The sequence below is a fragment of the Culex pipiens genome, chromosome 1, assembly GCF_016801865.2.
Source record: "Culex pipiens pallens isolate TS chromosome 1, TS_CPP_V2, whole genome shotgun sequence".
NCBI lineage: Eukaryota > Metazoa > Arthropoda > Insecta > Diptera > Culicidae > Culex > Culex pipiens.
The window spans coordinates 85,294,195-85,314,425 of NC_068937.1; the positions used below are offsets into that span (position 1 = coordinate 85,294,195).

Sequence of the window (20,231 nt, forward strand, 5' to 3'; positions counted from 1 at the left end):
TTTCTAACTTTGCAGGGTTATTTTTTAGAGTGTAACAATGTTCTACAAAGTTGTAGAGCAGACAATTACAAAAATTTTGATATACAGACATAAGGGGTTTTCTTATAAACATCACGAGTTATCGCGATTTTACGAAAAAAAGTTTTGAAAAAGTTACTTTTTGCGTTTCTCTTTGTTTCGTCGTCCGTGTCTGTCGCGGGTGACCATGAACGGCCATGATCGATGACGACCAACTTTTTCAAAACTTTTTTTCGTAAATTCGCGATAACTCGTGATGTTTATAAGAAAGTTAGAAAAAACACGAAATTTTAAAATGAAAAATTTTGTTCTAAATGAAAAAATGACCCTTCTGGGTCAATGTAGATTCAAAAAGTACATTAAATTTCCCATAAAATGACATGTTCCAAAAAAATTTACAGTCAAGTAACGGAAAATGGGAGAATTTTTAAAACTTTTTTAGTGTTTTTTTCGATGAAAAATACGTTTTTTCGGAATTCTGAGTACGCCATCAAATCGGGCGTCTAATTTTACATAAAAGTCCCTTTGACACCAAATTTCTATCTCATCACCGTTTCAGGCTGCAAATTATCGAAAAACACCTCTTTTTTCGCATGTTCAAAAATGGAAGGGGTCGTACCGCCCCTCCGTCACGAGATATCAAAAAACGGACCTCGGATTCGTGATCAGGGACAAAAGTTACCCCTTAGAACAAAGTTTCACGCAAATCGAAAAGGGGTCGGGGCAACTGCTGTGTGAGTTGGCGGAGAATTACCCATATGCATTTTCATCGTTTTTGAGTTATTGATGCAGTTTGGTTCAAAATTGTGTGTTCTTTCAAAAGAGCCTATAACATCCAGTACTTTGTTTTAGAAATCAGGAGGAAATCCAGTTTTTTCGCGAAAACTTAACACGTAGCCTTATGTATGGGACAAACTTAAAAAGCGTTTTTCTCAGCTTGCTGTTTTTGCATATGGGACATTTATGCGAACATGGGCAGTATAGTATAGTAGTTTTATATGTAAAGTGTACGAATGAAAAAAATCAATGCTTTATTGCTCTAAAAGGTGCTCAAAGTTTTTGGAGGCCGGGCCAAATTTGAAGCTTAAATGAGCTTGCGGGCCAAATTTACAAAAAAAGGTTTAAAAAAAATAAATTACATTATTTTAATTTAAAAGATTTAATTTTTTATTTTGAAAAAAAAAATCAATTCAAAATAATAGAAACCACAAAGGGCACAAACAAGGGTTAACACCGCCTTAAAGACGCAAGCAAGACGAATTGGATTGGCCATGAATACGACGAAAACAAAGTACATGAAAGGGAGGGGCTCAAAGGACGTTGACCCCGACAACGACACCAGCTTAGAGATCCGGACTCGTATCCACTCCGCGAATCGCGCCTACTTTGGATTACGGAAAACCTTGACATCTGATCGAGTGCAACGCGCCACGAAGCTGACCCTGTACAAGACACTGATTAGACCGGTTGCCCTCTATGGCCACGAGACCTGGACGCTGCGGCAAGAGGACGAACGAGCCCTTGGAGTTTTCGAACGGAAGGTGCTGCGAACGATCTACGGTGGAGTACGTACAGCTCTGAACGAGTGGCGATGGCGCATGAACCACGAACTGCACGCGCTGCTGGGAGAACCGACAATCGTTACCCTGGCGAGAATCGGGATGCTCAGGTGGGCCGGCCATGTCGCGAGGATGGACGAAGTCAGGATGCTCTTTGACCGCGCGCGACCCGATGGCGGCACAGGCCGAAGAGCAGGAGCACAGCGTGCACGATGGGGAAATCAGATCGAGGCGGACCTAAGAAAGATCTGCAACCTAGGAGACTGGCGAGATGCAGCCCAGAACCGAGCAACATGGAACAACCTTCTTGATACAGCACGGGCACCGCGTATGGTGTTCTAAGCTGATTGGTATGGTATGTATGAAACCACAAAATAACGGTTTTCTATCGGTATCGTTGATTTTATTGTTTCAGGTATTAAAAAAAAAAGTTTTTAGCTGAATGTACTTGTGTTTAAAAAAAAACTAAATTTTGTTTTTATATTTCGAAAATGGTGACATTACATGTTGAACAATTCATCTAAAGGAGTAATGTTATCTTTAAATTTTAGTGTGGCTAATGAAAAATCGTTGAGAGCCAGAATTTCAACAATTCAATGAAAAAAATGTTAGAAAATGTTTTAAGTTTCCGTATAGTTAAACTGCAATCATTAATTTCAAAAAAAAAAAAGATTCGACAAAATAACATTTTAGCGAAAAAACATTTATTTATTTCATCGAAAATTCACTAAAATTCATTTTTTTTAAATAAACCCAAACATGCTCAAATGATTCTAAATGCAAAGGAATGCATATTTAATAAATTTCAGCTGATTGAACTTAAATTTCATTTTTTTTGAAGTTTTTTGAAAATATATTTTTGCTCCTGGTTTTTGAGTAATTTTTTTAATAATGGTGGAGGGGTTGGTTGATCGACGAAAGCGTTGTAAAATATTTTCAACAAACTTGATCCTCCGATTTCCACATTTTGTCTGCCTAAATCAGTTGGTAGTCAATCAGATTCGTTATCTAACTGTAATGAGTTCGAATCCTGAAGGAAGTGCAATGTATGTTTGAGGGTCAGTTCATAAAAGTGTCATTATGACTTGCAAATTAATAAAGAAAACTTACATTTTTGCAACTATTACAGAATTCTACCTAAGTTAAACTTGAACGTTTTTATTAATATATCTAAAAAAAATTATGAAAATTTTGACGATATTTACTAGTTTTACTCACATTGAAGCGTGTGAAATTTTTTTAATTACAAAATATTTTGAAAAAAATAATTGTACCCTAAAATGGGGATCGAAATATTGATAAATCATAAGTTTTTATTATTTACAAAAAATAAAGAAGATTGGCATATAAAAGTTTAAAACAAACCTTAATTTTGAAAAAGTATAAAATAACTTTATAAGTGGTCAACGGGTCATTTTACATGATCATTCAAAATGGGTCCGCGGGCCACAAAATATCACCTCGCGGGCCACGTTTGGCCCGCGGGCCATACTTTGGTCACCCCTTACTATTTTTGTTAATCTGCAAATATTGTACAGTAAAAAGGCAAAGATAGCAATAGCAATTCGGTTCCAAAAACAGGAGCTAATAACCCGTACCGTAGGGTTAAGGTTCCTTCAATAAGGCTGGTACAAATATTTTTCAAAGTTTTTATCCCCCTCCCCCCCTTCATAACGGGCCGAAAAATCAGGGGACATTTTTTTTAAACTTTGAAATTTCAACGGAAATACAATTGCAATCAGCTGAAATCAGTATAAAATGCTTTCCTCTGCGTTTGGGTTTATTCAAAAATCTTTGAAGTTTTTCAAAATTTGCGATGTACAGTACCGCATAAAGTTTTTTTCGTTTTAATTTTTCTTACTTTTTTTCAAAACTAATGATTGCAAAACAACTAAACGCATCTTTGAACACTTTTTTCATTGAAATATTGGGATTATTGGTTGTTATTTTAATTTTTGTATTTTTTATTCTGTATTTATATATTGCACATACGCTTTTTACCTCGTCACTTCAGAGTTATCAGCCCCAAAAAACGACGCTCAACTGCGCGCAGTCAATTTCGGTGAATGATGCCAATTAAGTCAATTCATCACCTATCAAGCAGGTAATACATACTTGTTTGCAAAGTAATCTAGCCCTGACAAGCGCGCAGAGGAGTAGGTTGCCATCAGATAAGATCCGGCCACGAGACGGTGCACACCAAAGAGGTAACTCCGTCGGAACCAGAGAGTCGGGCCAATTCATCATCTTCAAACGGTTATCTTAAATTTAGGCGAAATGAGTACCTTTCGAAACCGAAACGCTTCAGATCACTATCATTCATTTGATTTATTCAAAATCAAACTTTTGAAATGCTTGAACGACGTTATCAATTTGGGCTGTTGCACTCACATGTGATAATGGGCAATGGGCATTCATCTTTGCCTCGGGAAATACTTTCCAATTATAACGGCGAAATCGACCTGTCAGCGTGTAAGTCGAAACCGCGCGTTGATGACAGTGCTCATCTTCACCGACAAACGAGTGAAGAACTTATCTTAGTTTTATTATCATCAATTTCAAGTGTCTTAGCCATCATAATGTACTAAATTAGCGTTCCTTGCCGAATATATTGAAAACATTTATTGTTATGTTACTATACATAAACCTCGTGAAAACATTTTTAAAATTGTTAGGTTACCTAAAAAAAAGGTTACCTGCACAGCAAAAAAATGTAGTATTTAAGTGTAAAAGGCCTGGGTGTAAAATAAATTTTGCAATGAAATTCTATGTAATATTACACCCTGAAATATATAGCCCATCAGTATGAGAAACCTACTTGACCGAATTGTCAAGCTCATATATGCGTTCATTCTTTCCGTTTCTTATCGGTCTGATGGACGAGCGGGCTAAGGCGCCAGTCCTTACTGTTGATGCTGGGTTTGAGTCCCGTCGGTTGCAACTTTTTTTTGTGTTTACCATGTACTGTGTTATATTAAGCTAGGTGCTGAAAAGTGGTCCGCAAAACGGCCTCAATTTTGAACTGTCAAAGTGGAACCAATTTACTATTCGCCAAAAATAGAGAGTATTATCATTAAAAATTGTTTTTATTTACGAGAATAAAAAGTGTGTGGCTTTTGGAACCTGGAGTTGAAGTCAAGAAATCATAAGAAAGCCGACAACAGTTATCCAAACTGACTTTTCGATTACAATAAAATTAGAACGTTGTTGGACAGTCTAACTAAACGCGTCGGCGCATTTAATTTCGAGAAATCCCCCCTTCGATCATGGAACCTCTATAACTCATATTTTTTTTTAATATCCGGTAAAACTCCATTGGTTTCCACCTGTCAAGGAGTTTGGTTGATCCTGGCAAGAGAAATCTGAAAAGATATAAAAGAAAGTGCATAGATTATGGCGATAAAGGCAACAATATAGAATAAAGATAATTGTGTCGGAAAACTAACTTTTTAAACTGAGTTTTAGAAGGATGCAAAGTGAAAAAAAAATAAAAATATGAAGATTGGGAATCAAAACACTATGTAACAAGAAGATATGCGTCTTTCGCTGGCTAATGTCGAAATGTTGGGATAGTCCCGATAAAAATGAATATAATCGTGACTGAATTTCAACATTTTCCCACAGTAAATAAAATAACAAAAAAAATCCTTTACGGATATTTCATATTAGAAGATTAATCAAATCAAAATATTTTAAATTCATGTAAAATCAAAACCACGGGAATTAACGTCATGATTCGAATTCCCGGACGCTTCGAAACCCGGACACCTCATTTTGTTTTATCAATTATGTTGATATGAGTTCGCATTATTAATGTCAAAACTGTGTAATTTGATGAATTCTAACATCAACTTTCATTTAAAGTTTGTTTGAACGCTGTAGTTAATGTCAAAACAATTAAATAAAATAAAATTATAAGATTACCAAAAATGCGAAACATTTCACGTGAAATATTTCATAGGCGTCCGAAGCACCGGGAAGGCAAAGCAGAAATTTATGGTTTTGATTTCCTTAAATTCTAGCAATTTTTATAAAAAAAATCGATTTGAGACCTAAAGAATGCCATTCACTAACATTTCAGTCCAAATTTGTGCGATTCATTAGCAAAAACGAGTGTCCGAAATTCGAAGCAAAAGTGTCCGGATTTCGAATCAGCTTTTATCAGTGTCCGGAATTGGAAGCACAACAAGTCATTTTAAGTTTCAAATTCTGATGAAAAATGGTTGGAAAAGACATATTTTGCATGCATTCTCTTAAAACTGACTGTTAATACTACATCCAGATGATATTTCTCGAGTTTTTTTGAAAAGGTCCTATAAACAAAATTTTCAATTTTTGCTTTTTGGGTGTTTTTAGAACCGCCTTGAGTCAGGGGTATTCAAAAACACCCAAAAAGCAAAAAGTGAAAATTTTGTTTATAGGACCTTTTCAAAAAAAACTCGAGATTTCTTCATTTCCAACTAATTACATGATTTTTTGTCAGCTATAACGATAATGATATGCTACTAAGTGTCCGGATTTCGAATCATGACGTTATTTCACATCATTTATGCGTTTCATGAAGCGTTCGATACAATTCCATGCAACTTGTATAAGCTCCAACACAAGTTGTATCATTTTCAGTTGCGGGCGATTTCATGAAAGGAAAACTGCGTAGGTGCTAAACGCTGTCAGCGTTGCAAAAAAAAGGGCGTATGAACTTTGATTACCGTGTATTGATTTCATTAACAACACATTCGGATCCATATTATGATTATATTAGAGTGTGACTCGAGTGTTAGTTCTGTGGAAGGTGAGAAGCCACGTGGTTGGATTTTTGTGTCTCTATTGTTTTATTTGTGGTTTTATCTGGAGTATAAGTTTTTAAATTATTGTTATTTTTTACAGCATCCTGGAATTATTTTCAAAATATGTAAATTTATCTACTCACTACATGATTTATTTAAATGTTGATATTATTCCATATCCCATTCCTTTCCTGAAACATACAATCTCCTCATACCATATATGATCAAACTGGTTAAATTAACGAAACATTCTATTACAGCATGGGAACCATCTGAAGAATTTATATTTTAAATTACTGCTATTTTTTACAGCTTCTTGGAATCATCTTGATTATATTTATTATATTTATCATTTGTTATTATATGCTATATGCTTATTAGATAATACACTACAGACGCACACTTACACTTACAAACTTCCAATACATTTAATACATTACGCATTTAACCATTTTCATCGGCCCGATGAAATTCCCCTAACCCCCATTCCAAACCTCCCAAAAATATTTCGTTTACTTTTAAAAGTCGCATGGGTTCCCTGCACTTTTGCCACTAGTAAACAACAAAAACATCCCCTGCCAAATCCCCACGGGACTGTATGGGCGTAGCCTTGGAGCACAGTGAGGAAATTTACGTTCTTAGATATTTTTGGTTGTACCGGGCAGCAATCAAATTGTCTAAAAATATTGAATTGACCATTGTGGCACCCCCTACAGCGTGGTGCAGACCCGTTATGCTATGCTATGCTATGCTATTAGAGTGTGACTCGAGTTCCTGCTAATCGGTCCAATTTATTCATGGATCGTCACCAAAATTTAATGTTAAATCAATGCCAGAAACTTTTTGTATAATGGGTCACGTGTTCAACATCTGGCCCGTATTTTTCAATCGACGATATCTAGGATTCTATTAATCTAACTTTCAAAGTTGAAAAAATGAAACACTAGCGTAATCCGTTTAGCAAAGTGTTCAACGGATCGATCTGAACTTTTGGTGTTCAAAATAGAAGAAGAAGTTCAAAGATGCATAAAGGTTGGCATATTAGCACCATTACCACAGGCTGTTTGTGCTTTCATGTTCAATTACAGCTTCTAAAATGTGTGCCAGCAGTGGGCAAGTTATTTTCGCTCAGAGGGCAAAAAAATTGTTTAAGGGTGCACAGCAACCAAGGAAGTTGTTGTCTTCTTATTCCAAAATTATCAAATTTACGGACTCAATCCTGCAACAATCTGATTGTAAAAATAGTCAAATTTTGTTGTAAATTATTCTGTAGACAGTACTTTGGGGCAGCGGTTCTCAACCTGGGGTACATGTACCCCTGGGGGTACCTTGAGCGGTCCAGGGGGTACCGGAAGACAAACCCCGTAATGGCGGACATTTGAATAATATCCCAGACAAAATATATGGTTTTCCCACAATTTTTTTTCGAATTGTTGGCCAAGCTATGATTTTTAAAAAACTAACTTAATCCACCTATGTGGTTGATGCCTTCCTCACTTTTTACCAAAAATGGGTAATATGAGTGGTTTGGACACACATTTCAGCATTTTTTTAGATCCAGAAAAAAAGAACACAGATATAACTTATGTGGTAACAACTCGAGACAGGGTTGCCAGATCATCAATGTTTTGGACTCATTGGAAAGTCCTTTCAATTACCTAACCAACGATGGGTCGGATGATGGATCCGGACATAGTTTACATACATTTAAGTGAGATCCGGCTTCAAAAAAGTACATAAATATCACTTAAGTGGTCATAACTCGAGACAGGGTTGCCAGATCATCAATGTTTTCGACTCATTGGAAAGCCCTTTCAATTACCTAACCAACGATGGGTCGGATGATGGATCCGGACATCGTTTACACACATTTAAGTGAGATCCGGCTTCAAAAAAGTACATAAATATAACTTAAGTGGTCATAACTCGAGACAGGGTTGCCAGATCATCAATGTTTTGGACTCATTGGAAAGCCCTTTCAATTACCTAACCAACGATGGGTCGGATGATGGATCCGGACATCGTTTACACACATTTAAGTGAGTTCCGGCTTCAAAAAAGTACATAAATATAACTTAAGTGGTCATAACTCGAGACAGGGCTGCCAGATCATCAATGTTATGGACTCATTGGAAAGCCCTTTCAATTACCTAACCAACGATGGGTCGGATGATGGATCCGGACATCGTTTACATGCATATAATTGAGATCCGGATATTTGTGAAAACACATTTTTATACACAACTTTTAAACTACTTATCGAAACTTCAAACAATTCAATAGCGATGTATGGGACCCTAAACCAAGTCGAATGCAACTGGTTCGATCAAAATCGGTTCAGCCAGTGCTGAGAAAACTCAGTGAGAATTTTGGTCACATACATACATACACACACACATACACACACACATACACACACACAGACATTTGTTCAGTTTTCGATTCTGAGTTGATATGTATACATGAAGGTGGGTCTAGGAGCTTTTAATCAAAAGTTCATTTTCAGAGCAGGATCATAGCCTTACCTCAGTGAGGAAGGCAAATCGACAAAACACATAGCAAATATTTAAATGAGAAAAATCGCTTGCATTCGATAAGAAATTTTATTAATTTAAATAAAGTGTACCGTTTTTTAGATTTTTGTTCATTTTTTTTCTTTAAATTTTTCTCTCATATCTGTAAAAGAAAGAAAGAAACTACCATCTCTTAAAAAAATTCAATAGGTTGGTAAAAGATTCTAAACTTTCATTATTTATTTAACATTATTTTTCAACCTGTCTTTTTGTTTTGCCAAAAATTAAACTTAGGAAAAAATGTTTTTATTGTATGTAATGTTACCCAATAAGGTACATATTTTTTTTATTGATATTTTCTTGGAAAGTATGGATCTCATTTTCAATGTGTGTGTGTGTGTGTGTGTGTGTGTGGTCCAATCCAATACCCGCTAACCGGTAGCGATATTATGGGAAAGTATATGTTGTATCAGACTTTGTATATGCCGAATGCTGATACAACTTATCTCAGTCCCGGGTATTAGGTGGTGATAGCCCTCGCGCTGCTTCCAACGACCCGTTTCAGAATGACAGAGCTCCTTGCGGTCCAATTCCGAGGTCGCTGGGCATTGTTCGGCCCCGCCTAAACATAGAAGCAAGCATCTGAAGGAAACTCGATCTATATTTAGACTTCCGATCCCCTCAGGCAAATCAAGGACCAGCGCGTATTTAATATGAGAAGATAACATGTTTCAACACTACGGATCAATTCACTGCTAGAGTGTAAACCTTCTGATGACCTACTGCTTAGCGTCCCAGACCATCAATCCAAAGGTGTGAGAGTTCAAAACCCACCTGATTCTTTTTTCGTTTTTGTTCATATTCAAAGTTCAAAATTCCTGATTCAAAGGTACCGACCGGGATTTGATCCCTGAACCTTCTGCTTGTGAGGCAGAAGCCGTAACCATTAAGCCACGGAGCCGGTTAAGTATGGATCTCATTTTCAATGTTACAAAAAAAAAGTGTGATAAAGTGATTTTTTTTTTCTAAATTTTTCTATTTCAATTTCAAGATCAAGACCTTCTTCAAACTTGTGAAACAGAACACTTTTGTGGTGTTGTTTAAAAGGTTAAAATGTTCAATGTTCAAAAAAGCAGTACCGTCATCTGGGGCGAAACGGGACACATGGGGCGAATTGGAACAGCTGTTTTAGCCTTGTTACTGTACAATATTTGGATATTTTTTAATAGTTTCGGATATAACCAAATGTCAAGCTTTTAAGTGCTCTAAAAACTGCTGTCCCTATTCATACTGTAGTCCCGATTCGCCCCAGATGACAGTAAAGATATTTTTTAGAGATGCAAAATATTTGATTTTTTTAATTTAAATAATTACAACTCGAGGCAAGAGGAACAATCGCTCGTATGGCCGTATTTTTTACAATTTTGATGTTTCCAGTATGAGAAATTGTTGCTAGCAATTTAATTTATTGATTCTACTACCACACAACCGCCAAAACAACGTAAACGCCGCGAGGCATAAGATTAAATGAAGTTTTTTTTAAACCTATGTTTTCTTATGATATTTGGAAAGTACAAATAAGGCTTAGGGTTCATTTTAAGGCTCATTTTATCAAAATGCAATTTTTCCTGGATCAGTAGTGTCCCTACCAATGATTTGCACCTATTGTAAAGTATGTTTTATCATTTCGTTGTTTTTGTTGAAAGCTTTTAAAAAACCTTGTTTATGTGGGGCAAGTGTACCAAATGGAATTTAAGAATGGAACAAATTACGAATTGCTGCAAAAAACATATTTTATTGGGATATTGATGCATAAAAGTACTTAAAACTGATAAAAAATGTTTAAAAAAAATTTCATACAAAATATAGCGATATTATAAAAAATAATCCATTTATCTACAAAAAAAATATTTTTTCGAAAAACAATCAAATTATTAGTAAAATATTATTATTTCAGCTAAAAATGAAAGAAACGTATCAAATACATTTAAACAGATTTTTTCTCCAAAATTTAAGTTTCTTTCTCAGTTCCTGAGGGGAACACCCTTGAAGAGTATCGGGGCCGGCATTTACAAAGCGGATTCAGTGGCAGTTTCATTCTCAACTTAATGTTAACATGTTAAGGTGAATGTTAACATTCCATAGGTCGCCTTCCTAAGGTGTCGTGATAAGGTCCAGTTTGTGACGATACACTACCTTCCCTTTATTAAGTAATCGAATCCAGAAGAGAAACGATCACCAGTTGTGTTGGTCCGAGCCGGGATTTGAACCCCGATCTACCGCTTACTAGGCGGGAGCGTTACCACTAGGCTACGTGGCTCGGTCAAAATTTAAGTTTCTCATACAAAAAAAAATCCGATATTTGGAATTTAAAAGAAACTTCTATAAGTGAAAATATTTCATGTTTAAAAACTAAGGGGTACCAGCAGCTTAAGCAAAACGAAAAGGGGTACCTAGCCCAGAAAAGGTTGATAACCGCTGCTTTAGGGGATGAAAACAAAATTATATCGATAGTTCCCGTAGTTTTGAAGATATAAAAATGTCTGTAACAAAAATCTTGGTGCAGAAACTCTGGTTCATGTGCACCGTTAAACAGAAAAAAATACGAATTAGAATTAGAGAGAAATAGATGGTTTTAATCTGTTATATTTGTTCTGGACTTTGGTACCCAGCCATCTCCTAAATATTTGAAACCATAAACCACTCCGTTCTCACAATCATTCAAAAGAGAGCGAGAGCTATTGTGCTCCATGCGTATATTGGCAAAGCTGGGGAGCATCTGCTCCACCCAGACTAAATTCAGTCCGCTAGTAGATTCCGTCCGGTGATGTCGCGTCGTCGTTTCAGTGCCGCCTCGTCGAGTGGAGTGCCTTAAAATATGTTGTTTAGTGGTGGTCATACGAAACCGTATGACAACAATTTTGGTCTATTGGTTGTGCTGCAGCTGATCTGCTTCTTTGTTCCGTTCAGTTCCGTTGTCCCTGGGGCACGGGGTCAGGCTTTCGTCAGACGTAAGTGACGACGGTGTCCAAGCGTGAAAACGGAAACGCGCGACAATGCATGGTCAGAAGAGCGCGCGTGGTGGGCTGTAGGTGATGATCGGTCCAACGACGACTAATTATTCAAATTTGCGACAGCATACCGCGTCATCAGCGAATATGTGCCACTGAAAGTACATTCCCAACAGCGAGGGGACGAATTCTCCAAATTGGGGTGAATGACAACTTGGTGGTCAAACTAGACTGGCAACTGAATGCATTTCAACACAATGATTTACCAATTGATGGGCAGGCAATGTGAAAATTGTTGTACACCGCAAAGAGATGAACTTTTGTGGAAGAGAGCTAACAATTGTACCAAGTACCAACTCTAGCACCGCGTGGATAGTTTACTTTATCGCCCCGAGTGCCTGCTAGGTAGTTGCAGCGGAATGCTCGAAAACCTGGGAAAACAAAATTAAACTGATTTTTTTTTCGGTTGGCCTACATAGCCCGTCCGCTCGCACGCTATAACATTACATTGGAGCAGCAGCTTCTACGCGAAATAGTACATAACAAAGGGGCGGTAGAAAAGAACGAAAGAAAAACATCTAAGGAATCGATACTTGGCGAAAAATCACCTCAAAATACAGCGTCAGAGAATAAGTCAATACGTAGCAACTTTAAAAAGTCAGCAGAAATTTCCAAATGAGACAATGCGACTGCGTTGTTGGAAGTTGAGTTAAGTTGATGGACGTTCAATTAATGCTCGCTTAGCTGGCGTTTCCGGCGGCTCAGCTCAGATCTCTTTGCTCGGCGTTAGTCAGCTGCGTGAGAACAATATGCACCGCGCAGCCTGATAACCACTTGAAGCGTACGGTACGATTTGGAATAAATTTATCAATGGAAAATTGTGCGCCACTTTAGGAGAGGAGCTTTTTCAAGGTGAAGTTGAATGTACTGTTAGCTTTCATTGTCGCGTGTAAAGTGTGAATCGTTGTCGCGTCGCGTTTCAATTGGCCGTAGAAAAGCGCGTTCAAGCATTAAATTTCGAGCTTAGCATTTATTGGAGCCTAACATTTCAAAAGGGCACATCACTTTTGTTAAGAGTTGTGTATCCCTTTCACTCAAATGACAGTTTACATAAGGTGTGAAAGGGACACACTCTTGTTTAAAAAATTATGCGCCCTGATAAAATGGCAAGCACGTATTTAATTATTGAACCGTCAGAGTGTTTCAGCATTCAAGTGCAATAGACGCTGCTTTTTGATGGTGAGAGATTTGACAGCTCCCATACTAAATGTCTCGATTTTCATACTTTTTGTTAATTTTCTTTTAAAATAAAATACTTAACATATGAAAACTATATATTTTTGGTGCACAAAATTCCTGCTGAATCGAATAGTGTACTTATCTCAATTGGGTCCTAAAATGAAGCTTAGATTGCTGATATTATTGTTTACAGCGATAAAGCTTATTTTTCTGAGTACAATGAACCTTCGTACGACCACAAAGAGTTTAAAATGGATTTTTAAATCAATTTTGAAAAATTAACCTCGCGGTCCTTCTTGACAGAAAAGCTCCTACTTGACAGCTCGTTCCAAGGGGACCATAGTTGATCCATCGAAAAAATGTTGTCTTGTCAAAAAAAAATTTTGCATTAAAATGAAAAAAAGTGATCAGAGTTGGTTTTTAATCGTGTTTTTTACCGTTGTACATAAAAATTTACATAGGGCTTTAGTACCCAATTGCAAATTTTTCGAGCAGTTTTTATTTTAATAACATTCTAGACACATTTTGTGCACCTAATCAATCAATACTTTTATCATGAATAATCATTTTATTGCTTAAAAATTTAGTTTTCCTGAGCTCCCACAACACAACACAACACCATTGGCCACCTAGCGACCATTTTAAACTGGATTCGTCTATCGAAATAAAGAAGTTTAGTTAAAAGAAAGTACACTACAGTGCAGTATTAATTTTTAAACACTGAAAAAAAAACTTGTTGTTAGGTCAGCATAGCTATTTAAATAAAAATCATTGGAAATAGTTTGTTTCTATACATTCTTTTTGATAAAAATGAACAGCTATGAGTCTGCACTGTAGTTAGGCGTTGTTGTCAAGACAAACACGAGTCAAACCTTAACACAGTGATTGCAAAACAATTGCCTTATCGTAAAGGTGCTTTAAAAAAGTTGGTTCATGCTGCTTGTTCAAGTGGTTGTCCGTGTGTTTGAGTGATTTCATCGTACGATAGCATATCTAGGGTTTACAAATCCAATACTTTAAAGGCTGTTACTAGGTTTCTAAAAATTACAGTGGTCCTTATGAAAAGTTGTTAGGAGATCTCGATAGAAGATAATAACAAAATTTACAGGAAAAGCAATCACCACAAATATGAAATCTGTGTCAAAAAGTAAAGTTTGGTGTGATTCCCTAGAATACCACAAGGAAGATGAACTCTTTACATTAAAACTCGTTGTCTTGGAAAGAAATGCTTCCAAATACCAAGTGGAGCACCAAATAAAAAACGAATCATAGTTGATCCATCGTAAAATGTTGTCTAATCATTTTTTTTTATGAAAAAAAAAAAGATCAGAAATGCACGGTGTGTTTTTCCGCGAAAATTAAACCAAAAAAATCGACAAGTCTGATAGTTGGCATTAGGAAAGAAGCGCTCTTTCTTGACATTTTGCGATGTTCATCGAAATATTTCGCCGGGGGCCTTTAGCTTTTTTTTTTCATTTTATAAAAAATTTTAAGACTTTAAAAAAACTCTTGATTCTTTCAGAAAACTCGCTGAAAATCGATGGACGCATGTACATATTAATCCAATTTCTAATGGAGATGCCTTAGTTTGTTCTACAATACACACCGTGAAAGGCAATCATGTTTTTTTTTACCGTTGGACCCTATTGGATTTTTTCAGTGACACTTGTGTTCCCCGCTTAAATGCTATTCGCGGTCAAGACAAGCTTCAAACTCCAAAACAGTAACTAAAATATCAGCCATTCCACGTCAAACAGGAAGTCTCCAAACCAAAAGTGCTCCGATTTGGCTCAAATTTGGAGTGGGAGTTCTTTAACCCAAAGAATTAGACCCGTATTTTTTTGTTTGGCGATTAGGGTGGTCCTATCCCAAATAGGGTGGTCCAAAAAATTGCGTTTTTCGTCGATTTTCGCAAAAACCACATTTTTCAAAAAATCATATCTCCGGAACGGCTGAACCAATTTTGGAGCGCTACAATTCAAAAGAAAGGTTATTGTTGGGCTTTTAAGGAAAAATCAGGGATCGAATCCTGCCCGGTCACCTCGCCACCGATTTTTCGGTGGCAACCAGAACCCCCTGCTCCCTCTGGGAGCAACAGATACACTCGGTAATTAATTACCACACACAAACACATGCCGCTCCCCCCACTACAACAACTAGCGGTGGGTGAGTGGGGAATGGACGGGAAGATGACCAACCAACCACACCACAACGCGTGAAGGAAGGAAGGAAGACTCTTCCAACAAGACCCACAGGAGATCATCAACATCCATCAAGACGAAGAACAATAGATCTCGGATCTATAAATAGACGCACGGCTCCGTGATGGCAAGGCCGATTGAGCCAGTTAGGGTACACACAAAAAAATATTTCCGAATGTTACATCATTCATGATGTAACACTTTTGCACGTCATTAAACATTTAAATTTAAATGCAATTTGATGTAAATTTGCAACAAATTATACGTAAAAACATGATTTTACATGTTATTCAACCGTTTACGTTGAATCTCACGTTTACATCAACTGAGTTTACATGTAATTCATTATTTCCGTGTCGAGTAAATTCACATATTTTTTTCTGTGTATAGGTTAAGATAGAGGACAAAGAATAAAAAAAATGTTTAAAAAATCATATCTCCGAAACGTGTAAATGGATATTCGCAATTTTTTGATATGTTATGTAAAATATTACAAGGAATCGGGGAAAAATATTTTCAGACATGGGCTCTTTGGTCCCGAGACCATGAAATCGACAAATGAAATTTTCATAGGACCTTTTCAAATATTTTCAGACCTCAACATATTTTCCTTAAAATCCCAACTAATAACCTTTCTTTTGAATTGTGGTGCTCCAAAATTGGTTCAGCCGTTCCGGAGATATGATTTTTTGAAAAATGTGGTTTTTGCGAAAATCGACTAAAAACGAATTTTTTTGGACCACCCTATTTCGGATAGGATCACCCTAATCGCCAAACAAAAAAAAAATACGGGTCTAATTATTTGGGTTAAAGAACCCCCACTCCAAATTTGAGCAAAATCGGAGCACTTTTGATTTGGAGACTTCCTGTTAGACGTGAAATGGCTGATAATATTATATAACTATACAGCAATTCCCCACGAAAACAGCATGGAAAAAAAAACAAAAGTGCTCGGATCGGGCTCAACATTTATCTGGGGGTTCCCTGGTCGAAATTATAAGACCCGTATTTTTTTTTTTGTTAGGCCATTAGGGTGACCTACGCCGTGTTAGGGTGGTCCGAAAAATTGCCGTTTTCGTCGATTTTCGCCAAAACCACTTTTTTCAAAAAATCACAACTCCCCGCCATTTCAACCGATTTTAGCTGTCTCATACGCAAATGAAAGGTGATAAGTTGACCTTTCAAAGAAAAACAGAAGTTTTAAACACCTAGCCTAACATATGAAAAGGTCGTATGAAACTTTAAAATGCCGTTTTAACGGTGTCTGGGCCAAAGAGCCTATTTCTGGAAATAATTTTATCGGATTTCTCGGACAGTTTTACATAACATACTAAAAATGGGAGGAGCTCATTAACAAGATTCTGAGATATTTTTTTTGAAAAAAAAACTGGTGTTTTTCGACGTGCCGCGCGCAAAAATGGGAAAATGACAAACACTGAAAAAAACAACTTTTTTTACTAAAACTGCGATAACATTAAAATTTAAGCGATAACCTGTACATGTTTTGGTACCTACCAAAAGTTGCGTCTTTCAATTACGGGTGGAAAGTTCCTTGGAGTAGAAAGAGGTTTGGGTGCCCTCCCCATTCAAGCCTTCGGACTGTTAGGTTCAAGCTGAAACTTGCGATAGAGCCCGCAAAATCCTTGAGACGTTAATGTGGATGGTTTGATTGTTTTTTGCGAAAATCAACGAAAACGGCATCGGACCACCCTAACTCGGCGTAGGTCACCCTAAGGACGTTGCAAATATTTTTCAAAGTTTATGTCGCCCCCACCCCTTCAAAATCGGTTCGATAAATCAGGGGGCAAAGACAAATTTGTTTAAAAAAAAACTTCAAAATTTTAAAGGAAATAGAAGTCTATCCAACTGAAAACAATTAGAAAATCATATTTAGCATGTTTGATATCAATCAAAAATATTTTCAATTTTTGTGGAGTTCCAATGCAAAAATCTCTTCAATACTTGAATATTTTGAAAACTAATGATTGCAAAATCTAAAAGAAAATTTCCAGAGTTTTTTTTGAAAAGGACCAATAAACTATTGTCTTTCATATGTTTATAGGACCTAATCAAAAAAAACTCTAGATTTGGTCATTAGAGAGGTAATGAATAATAATGAAATTTAGTTGATTTTTGCATCCATTCGTGATCTAATTATTTCCTCTTACCTTCCCATCAGGCACCTCCAGCGTTTGCCGCGTCGACTCTGAGTGTCCGACGAACGCATACTGCGAACATTCCAATCCGCCGACCGGATTCGGCATTTGTTCCTGCCTCCAAGGCCACTTCATACTCACCCACAACTTTACGCGTGAATGCATCCGATGTACGATCCAAAAAGAATGGCTGTATTGTGCATTCGAGACTTATTAATAATTATACCTTGATCTTAACCCCCCTCCCCTAGTTGCAACGGCCATTGGAGACTACTGCCAGTACGATGACCAGTGCCAGTACGTGCTGAGTACGGATTCGGAATGTCGGGCCAATTCTTGTCAGTGTCGAGAGGGGACGCACTACGTTGAGCGGGAAAGGCGTTGCTACAAGACGAGCTACCTTGGGCAGTACTGTCGACTCACGAATAACTGCATCGGAGACGATACCTACTGCCGTGACGGCGTTTGTGTATGCGCCGTTGGGAAGCACCCGAACGCGGCCCGGAACCTTTGCCTGCCGGACGTTTATCTGGGCGAAAAGTGCTACCGCGATGAGGAATGCATTACGGAACACTCGCAGTGCAACGACGTTTGCCGGTGTCGCGTCAGTCATATCCTGAACCGGAAACAAAACCAGTGTCTTCCAAGTAAGATTATCTATGAATATTACAAAGTATAAAATCTATGTATAACCAAAAAGTCGTTAAACGCGTGGCCCTCAACTCGACGTAAATTACTTCAATTCTTCGAGTGCAATGGCCCATAACGCCACGCCAATGTGTGTCTCACTCTGGAACACGTTTCATTTTCATTCCAGTTGCCGGAAAGCTATACGATCTGTGCGAAGAAGATCTCCAGTGTATGTACCAGATTCCATTTTCTCGATGCCAGATCGCGCCGGCACCAAGTGGTGAGATTGTAGGCAATTGTACTTGCGCCAACGGTTACCACCAGATCGGTTATGTAAGTCTACAAACATCGTATTTCTATTCTGTTTTTATTCTTTTTCTGAACAAAAGCACATGTGTGCAGCATCAGCATCGATCTCGAATGATCGCTTCTTCGCCCAATGAATCACCCACCTTTGGGGCGGGGTGTGGGGTTTTCATTGGCAATCCGCAATGCGTAGAGCTGAGAACACATCAATCAATTGATTTAGCGAGGTTAGCCAATCAATGTGGCATTTAGGGCTGAATTAGTGCCTACTGTGTTGTAACCGCAGTTTGAATCAATTGAGATTGGAGGGAACAAAATAGCTGACATAATGATTCTAACACTGAAAATAATATTTTTTTTTGACTTTGTTCTCACGAGAAAATTATGTTCAAAAAATAATCTAAAAAAGTATCCACATGGTTTATGAATGACTCCTAAACATTGTTTTTTTTTTACGAAGGGTTTATTTCCATAACTCAATTATAATGTTCTTTTTAGTACAATCCAGACTCGATTATCCGAAAGCCTCTGAAAAATTTCACTTCGGATAATCGAATCTTATGATAATCGAATCACGAAAACACAAATTTTCACTGTCATAAAAAAAAATGGCTGATTGTACTCAAAATTTCGCTAAAATTTTGAAGTCTCTTGAAAAAAAAAAAATTACCACATGATCTTTCGGACCGATTTTTAAGAGGCTTACAAAATTAACGTTAACGGTACACATCTAGCAGAGCTTTCGCACCAAGATTTTTGTTACAGACAATTTGGTATCTTCAAAACTACGGGAGTTATCGATAGAATTTTTGGTCCATCCCCTAATGTACTGTCTACAAAATAATTTACATCAACGTTTGTTTATTTTTACAATCAGATTGTTGCAGGATTGTGTACGTAAGTTTGGAATAAGAAGACAACAACTTGCTTGGTTGCTGTGCACCCTTAAGAAATAACGTTTATTTTTAAATGCTGTTTTTTTCATGCAAGAGTAAAAGTTACTTTTTAACCGTAATTTTTTCACTTACCTAACAAAATTTAATATAGTTGCCTTCAGCCAAGGCGTATATCGTCGATTGAATAACAAGGGTGTCGTAACTTGACGGAAATATTTCCGATAATATGCAGTACTTTTAAGATCTCATTTATTCTTTCTGCTACCACTTCCAAAAAATAATCTTTGATTATTGTTATGCTTGCAAGGTTTCAAGGAAAATCTCATCATTCAGATCATTTAAAGTTTTCCAAAAAGAAAGTAGAGAAGACTATGTATTACATGAATAAAATATATGTCACCTCAAAATTAGTAATATTTGGATTCTAAGCTTATAATTGCTAAATAAAATTCCATTTAAATATTATTATTAATTTTCAGAAATGCTACACCACGGTCTATCTCAACGGCATCTGCGAAGTGGACGAAAACTGCGCCCTGGATCCGGATACCAGCTGCGTGGAGGGTCGTTGCCGTTGCGTGGACCACATGCTCGAGATTGACGGAAAGTGTTCCCTGGGCAGCAGATCTCTACCGAGCCCATATGGAGCAGTGATCCTTGTTGTTTTGTTATCGATCAAGGCGATCGCATTTTAAGTAATGGTTAGTTCAGCGAAGACGTTTGTTAGTTTATTTATTTATGGCGCGTAGAAAGATAAAGTTCAAGTATCGTTGTACGATAGCAGTATTTATTTGTAAGCAGGCATGTGATTACCAAAAAAAACAATGTTATGTAAGCACCAACAAAGCGCAGTGTACATATCCAAATAGAAGAAATAAAAGATTTACATCTTAAGCAAGTGAGTGTCATCCGACT

General features: G+C 37.1%; 1 protein-coding gene across 1 annotated transcript; it reads left to right on the plus strand.

The window, feature by feature from the left end:
- Positions 1-11,668: 11,668 nt before the first annotated feature.
- Positions 11,669-20,224, plus strand: LOC120428778 (prion-like-(Q/N-rich) domain-bearing protein 25). The gene is made up of 5 exons (XM_039593864.2): positions 11,669-11,888; positions 17,508-17,654; positions 17,736-18,131; positions 18,302-18,447; positions 19,796-20,224. The coding sequence occupies exons 1-5, from the start codon at positions 11,756-11,758 to the stop codon at positions 20,009-20,011; spliced, it is 1,038 nt and encodes a 345-aa protein (XP_039449798.1). The 5' UTR covers positions 11,669-11,755; the 3' UTR covers positions 20,012-20,224.
- The last annotated feature ends 7 nt before the right edge of the window (positions 20,225-20,231 follow it).

Excerpts from the sequence above, each read along its gene's own strand:
- LOC120428778 (XM_039593864.2), top strand. The coding sequence starts at position 11,756 with ATGTTGTTTAGTGGTGGTCATACGAAACCGTATGACAACAATTTTGGT. Across the intron at positions 17,655-17,735 it reads TACGCGTGAATGCATCCGAT|TTGCAACGGCCATTGGAGAC; the intron begins GTACGATCCAAA and ends CCCCTCCCCTAG. Across the intron at positions 18,448-19,795 it reads GTTACCACCAGATCGGTTAT|AAATGCTACACCACGGTCTA; the intron begins GTAAGTCTACAA and ends ATTAATTTTCAG.